Genomic DNA, 7078 nt, shown 5'->3' with positions numbered 1-7078 from the left:
GCTGATAACAAAACATGGCATGAATCAAAACGGTAGCTCAGGAAAACAATAACACAAAAACTGACCGTGAAAAACATGGAGGAAGACCGGATAAAAAACATGAAACGTGACGTGAAGGGAGGACAAACAAACAGCAAAATAAACCCAAACCAAGACATACACAACTAAAAACGTGACGTAACATAAGAATCGTGACAGTGAGCCAGCTACGGCATTCATTTAGTTATTCTACAGTATTGTAACGTTCACAAGGTGAGTCGGAAACAGGCTTCTCGTTATTAGGCTTTAATAACTCTTGTTTGACAACAGATGATCACAGGTACATGTACACTTGTGGGTTCAACCTCACACTAACCTAACTCCTACCCCTACACATATATTTATAGCAGTGTCTACGTCACAACTCCCCGCCCTCCCCCGTCCGCTCCCCCAACCACAGGCCCGCACCTCAACCAGCATCACTGTGCAGCTCTATGATTGCAGAGACGGGGGATGCCTGAGTGACACCCTGGACATCCTATGCAGGGTCGCTACACTACCCCCCCACTACAAAGTTCCTCGCCCACGAGGAACAAACAAACACAGCACAACACTACATCTACACACTGTACTTTGACTAGGAAGGTCTGGGTGGACTACCATCCCTTCCAGTGAGACCAGGGCGCATTCTTGCCCTCTACAGGAACTGAGGGGTCTCACTATAACTTTACTACCACACAAAGTCTCTGAAGCGACCCGGGGGTCGTGTCTGCCTTCTCTGCAGGGGGGACTGGGGTCAGGAGGACCGGGGGTTGCCGGATCTGGCCCAGGCGGCGAAAAAATGGGGGGACTCTCAGTCCCTGATGGGGGACTGCTGCTCTGTTCGCCGGGGGCCTGAGTGGGGATGTCGAGGGGACGGCTGTGGGCCCCGATGTTCCTTGGGTCTGTGGGGAAGCGACTCCTCTGTATGGAGCCAACCTGTCTCTGTGGAGCACCACTTTTCTCCCCTTTGGTGGCAGCTGCACCCTGTAGACCACTTCCCCCACCCTCTCCAGTACTCTGCAGGGACCAACCCACTGACTGTCCAGTTTTGGGCACCGGCCTTTCTTTCGTTGTGGGCTGTAGACCCAAACCAGCTCCCCGGCCCGGAAATGCTGCCCTCTGGTCCTGGTGTCATAGTTCCGCTTCTGTCCACCTCGTCCAGTCTCAGCTCCATCTCCTTCAGTTCGCCTCCGAGTCTGAACCTCACAGAGTCCAGGGTCTGCTCCGCCTCTGCCTTCATCGAGGCCTCTCTGTGTTGGGCGTTCTGCTCCATGGTACTCCTCTCCGCTATAGCTACGCTTGCCTGCTTCTGGGACTCATCCAGCTGAGATTTACAGGTATCCAACTCTGTTTCTGTCCTTTTCAGGTCTTCTAGAGTTTTCAAAATCTCCAGTTGGGATTGTTCTAGCTTATTCTGGAGCTCGTTGTAACCTTGCTGCAGCGCCTTAGCGTCTCTACCCATCTCGCTGATCCTCTCCTGGTACTTGATGCAGTCCCTCTGCAGCTGCCGGACCTCCAGCTGCTTCTCTCTCAGCAGCTCCTCCTGCTTACCAGACTCTGCTTCTGCTCTCTCTCTGTGTTTGCCTCATGTCCTCTTCCAGCCTGGCGTTCTCGGTTGCTCTCGCTCTGTGCCTCAGCCTCCAACTCGGCCCGCTCCCTCGCCAACCGCTCCACCTCCCGCTGCAGCTCGGCCAAGTGCTTCCGGTTGTCCGCCGCCTCCTGCTGGTAGTCTGCGATGCTGCCGTTGAGCTGGGACAGCTGGTTCGTCAGACGCTCCTCCAGGTTGTCCTTCTCGGCTTCCAGGCTCCTGAGCAGCTCTTTGAACTGTGCCTCCCTCTTGGCACCCTCCTCCACCAGGCTCCTTTCTCTCTCTTTGCCCTCTTGGAGGCACTTCTCCAGAGAGGCCACAAGTTTCTCCTTCTCTTTACTCTCCTGGAGATCTCGCTCAAGAGAGGCCAGCTCCGCTTTGAGTCTAGCCTCCTGTTGCTGCCGCAGTTCCCTCTCTGCCTTGACAGCTGCTTCCATCTCCCTCATTTTCTCCTAATAAAACTTGAACACTTTCAGTCATTTCGGTAACCCATACAGGCTTCTCCTCCTCTCTGCAGCTCCTCACAGCCGGTGGTACCGGCCCTCCGTTGCTCCTCGCCGCTACACTCCACACAATCTCTCTCTCCACAGCCATCTCCAAGGCCGCCTGCAGGGACTGTGGATGCTGAAGCTATACCCCAACCCTCAAGTCCGCAGGGAGGAGAGCCCTGATGAATTGATCACGTGCCAGCTCACTCTGCACTCCGGGTGGCATGTGTGCATTTGCCCGCCGCGTCAGGCTCTCCACGTCGTTAGCTAACGCACGCAGCGTCTCTCCAGACTTCCTACAGCGGTAACTCAATTCGTTCCGGAGCAGCTCTGGCGGGAAACACTGTCCAAACCGCCTCTTCAAAGCCCCCGCTAACGCTTCATAGCTGTGTTGGTCCTCAAAGCTAAGTAGTAGCAGACATGAAAGAGCCTCGTCTGTGAGGCACAAAGCTAGCTGTAGTGCTTTAGTCTCTATTGACCACCCCCCGGCATGTGCAAGTAGTTCAAATTGGGCATGGAAAGCCTCCCAGTCTGCCGTATTTGGGTGTTTTCATGGACGCGGCGGCTGCTACTGGTTGATGGGCGCCGCCATTGTTGTTTACATCCAGCTTGGAAATGGCGCGAAATGCCGCTGAAGACCGCCACATTCCCGCGTCTCTAGCCATCTTCACCGCCGACTCTCTCAGGCGCTCTCTCGCCTCCCGTGCACTCCTGAACTCCCCACTCATGTCCTTCGACCACCCACATACTCCATCTTCCTCTCCATCACTACTTTCCTGCTTCACTCCCATCTTGCTGAACTGTTCCATCTCCGCTAGCTTACCGGCTAGCTCCATGACGCTGTTACGAACTCCCGTCAGGATAGACGTCCTCCGTTCGAAAAGTCACTTCTGACACCAATGTAACATTCACAAGGTGAGTCGGAAACAGGCTTCTCGTTATTAGGCTTTAATAACTCTTGTTTGACAACAGATGATCACAGGTACATGTACACTTGTGGGTTCAACCTCACACTAACCTAACTCCTACCCCTACACATATATTTATAGCAGTGTCTACGTCACAACTCCCCGCCCTCCCCCGTCCGCTCCCCCAACCACAGGCCCGCACCTCAACCAGCATCACTGTGCAGCTCTATGATTGCAGAGACGGGGGATGCCTGAGTGACACCCTGGACATCCTATGCAGGGTCGCTACACTACCCCCCCCACTACAAAGTTCCTCGCCCACGAGGAACAAACAAACACAGCACAACACTACATCTACACACTGTACTTTGACTAGGAAGGTTCGAGAGGGGACTCGAGAAGAGACTCGAGAAGGAACTTGAGAGGAGACTCGAGAGGAGACTTGAGAGGTGACTCGAGAGATGACTTGAAGGGGACTTCGAGAGGTGACTTGAGGGGACTTGAGAAGAGACTCGAGAGGGGACCTGAGAAGGAACTTGAGAGGAGACTCGGGAAGAGACTCGAGAGAAGACTTGAGAGGGAACTCGAGAGGTGACATGAGAGGGGACTTGAGAGGGGACCTCAAGAAGAGTCTCGAGAGGGGACTCGAGAAGAGACTCGAGAGGGGACTCGAGAGGGGACTTGAGAAGGGACTCGAGAAGGGACTTGAGAGAGGACTCGAGAAGGGACTCGAGAGGGGACTTGAGAAGGAACTTAAGATGGTCGGTATGCCGACAGAACACAGGGGGTTGGCGTCGGACAGAGAGCCAACCGGAGACGGGGAGCTGGAGTCGGCCGGTACGCCAACAGGACACGGGGAGCTGGCGTCGGCCGGTACGCCGACAGGACACTGGGAGCTGGCGTCGGCCGGAGAGCCAACAGGAGACAAGGGGCTGGAATCCGCCGGTACACCGACAGGACACGGGGAGCTGGCGTCGGCCGGAGAGCCAGTACTGGAGCCGAAACTGGTGTCGGGACCATGGCTACTGGGGCCGGCACTGAAGCCGGAACCATGGCTGCTGGGGCCGGTTCTGGAGCCGGAACCATGGCTGTGTGGGTCGGTACTGGAGCAGGGACCATGGCTATGTGAGCCAGGTAATGGAGCACGGAAGCATGGCTGTGTGGGCCAGTACTGGAGCATGGATCCATGGCTGTGTGGGCCGGTACTGGATTACGAGTTGGCTTCCTGACCTTGCGTTTCTTTTAGGTCTTTTGGAAGCTCAGTGGACCTCCAAATGCCAGACGGGATCCCAAAAAAGGGTCAGAAAATGGAGACTGGCACTCAGGGCTACGTGAGAAAACTCTGAGCCGTTCAGGCAACGAGCTCCACAACCATGGCATGTTGGCCACCTCCATTTGTGCCTTTTTAAGGATAGCCTCTTTTGCCTCTAGGCGAGGATAAACTCCACTCAACATGAAGACATCGAAGGGAGTATTCCAGAGAAAGCAAATCAAAATCATAATCAGCTGGGTCCATATTTGGTCGGTTCATTCTGTTAGGATCTCTGTAAGATCGCGGAAAAAGGTAGGACCCAATGCAGACTACAAACACGGAAAAAGGTTTAGAAACAAAAAGTGAGCTTTATTTAAAAGCTGATAACAAAACATGGCATGAATCAAAACGGTAGCTCAGGAAAACAATAACACAAAAACTGACCGTGAAAAACATGGAGGAAGACCGGATAAAAAAACATGAAACGTGAAGGGAGGACAAACAAACAGCAAAATAAACCCAAACCAAGACATACATAACTAAAAACGTGACGTAACATAAGAATCGTGACAGTGAGCCAGCTACGGCATTCATTTAGTTATTCTACAGTATTGTAACGTTCACAAGGTGAGTCGGAAACAGGCTTCTCGTTATTAGGCTTTAATAACTCTTGTTTGACAACAGATGATCACAGGTACATGTACACTTGTGGGTTCAACCTCACACTAACCTAACTCCTACCCCTACACATATATTTATAGCAGTGTCTACGTCACAACTCCCCGCCCTCCCCGTCCGCTCCCCCAACCACAGGCCCGCACCTCAACCAGCATCACTGTGCAGCTCTATGATTGCAGAGACGGGGGATGCCTGAGTGACACCCTGGACATCCTATGCAGGGTCGCTACAGTATTGTTGTTTTATAGTTATTTGTTAATGTAACCTAATTTGTGTTCTTTGAAATTGAAAAGGATATCGCATTGTGTTTGTTACTTTTGTTGCAGTTGTATATGTCTTAAGTGTAATTTGGCTTGGCTTCCTATTTATGGACATGCTTTTATTTTGAAGGAGAGGGTAGCGCTGTTGACAGGAAGTTGTTGTTGCTTTGGAAACAACGTGACGGAGATTAACGGAGAAAAGTCATATCTACATATCAGTGACGTGTGGTGAGGTTCATGGCTGGTGAGGCACTGACTCTTTCAGAGTCAGATTTACAAATATTATATTCTGACCTTAATCGAAATATTCTGTTATTTTCAAAAGCTTTTTTGGTCTGATGTTTCGATTCATTTTAAACAGACCGTTCAACAAAAGGATACCCACAATCTAAATATTGGATTGTTCTTTCTTAGTAAGATCCAATTTTCATTACCAATGTGGTCTTACCTTGACTTGAAGATGAAGTCCATGCTATCCTTCTGGACAAGGACAACAATCTCTATTACTTTTTTGTAAAAGTCCTCCTTATCTTCCTCTAGTTTCAAAAGTCTAGTTTGTTGTTTGCGTCTGGTCTACCGTCTCTGCGTAGAATAACAGTAGCAACAAGGACCTGTGGGCTCACGTGCGCCCCCTTCAGTGCGGCAGAGGTTATGGCTGCCTCCCCTGGTGCTTTTTTCATTGCCGTTGTATGATGAGACCGGCGAGCCTAAATATCATATACGTGAAATAAGTTATTTAGAGACTATGGATGGCGAGGATAAATGTAATAAAGGGATCTACAAACATTACATTGGTGACATACAGTGAGATGGTGCAGGCATGCGCTTAGGGCCCGCTTTCCAGACAGTTTCTGTGGGGTGACGCATTCTGAGGTGAGGCAGAGCTCATCTGTGCCTCACCTCACCACACAGTAACTGGCTTGAGCGCGCTCACAAAATAAGTGCCCGCGCTAAATTAGTGCCCGCGCTCCAGCAAGTTACTGTGGGTTTACGTGAGGCAGAGCTCGTCCCTGCCTCACTTCTCATCGCTACCCGTAGTTGTAGCGGAGCTCGGCAAATTTGCTGATTTTGACTATAAAAAGCGATTGGAATCATACAGAAATCACATTTACAACACAGATCAGTGGAGACATTTTATTATTACTATTTAGTTTTTCTTTAGTTGTTTTTCCGTTACATTGTAGTATGGCCAGTCTATGAGTATGACAGGTGAGGCTCTGCTTCCCCTGCCTCCCCTGAGTGCACGTCGCTGCTACATATAAAGACGGAGAAAGTAAACGATAACGTTTATGGTTAAGTGCTCACCCCCCGAAGAGGCACAAGCTCTTATGTTGATATTGGAGATTTCAATAAATTCAATTTGAAAAAAAAACGGGGAAAAAACAAACAAAACGAATAACGAAATTGAAACCCGAATAGTACTCCAACGAACGAATATTCGGGTACAGCCCTACAAGCCATATCTCTAAAATATCTCAACACTTGACCAACGTTTGCAGGGAAATAGACCTATTTTGGTCAACTTACAAAAAAAAAAAAGCCATTGAAAAGCTGCTCATTGTATATTCCACACATACAGTATTGTACGGGCTAAATTACTTGAATATAGCTTAGAAGAAACTCTCAATAGAGAACCGCAGTGACGCGTCGTAAAACCCGGAAGTAAGTTAGCATTTTTAGCACTTCCTGTTCCTTCGTCAAAAAACAATGCATTTTCTCCATAGGGTTTTGGAAAATAGCTCGAAATAAGGTCTGTGGTTGACACACATTTAAGAGATAAATCACGTTTTGTTCTACGACATTAAATACATCAGCAGTGACCCCACTGGTGATTTTTGAAGAGTTTACGCGTCTGAAAAACGATGGTTGTTACCGAGTGGCTG

At 50.1% G+C, this 7078-nt stretch overlaps 1 protein-coding gene across 1 annotated transcript; it reads right to left on the bottom strand.

Annotated features, from left to right (window-relative positions):
• Positions 1-1551: 1551 nt before the first annotated feature.
• LOC117552860 (octapeptide-repeat protein T2-like) lies at positions 1552-2055 on the bottom strand. The gene has a single exon (XM_034226537.1). The coding sequence runs from the start codon at positions 2053-2055 to the stop codon at positions 1552-1554; it is 504 nt and encodes a 167-aa protein (XP_034082428.1).
• Positions 2056-7078: the final 5023 nt, after the last annotated feature.

The sequence above is a fragment of the Gymnodraco acuticeps genome, unplaced genomic scaffold (genome assembly GCF_902827175.1).
Source record: "Gymnodraco acuticeps unplaced genomic scaffold, fGymAcu1.1, whole genome shotgun sequence".
NCBI lineage: Eukaryota > Metazoa > Chordata > Actinopteri > Perciformes > Bathydraconidae > Gymnodraco > Gymnodraco acuticeps.
This window is presented reverse-complemented; position numbering and strand designations above follow the sequence as displayed.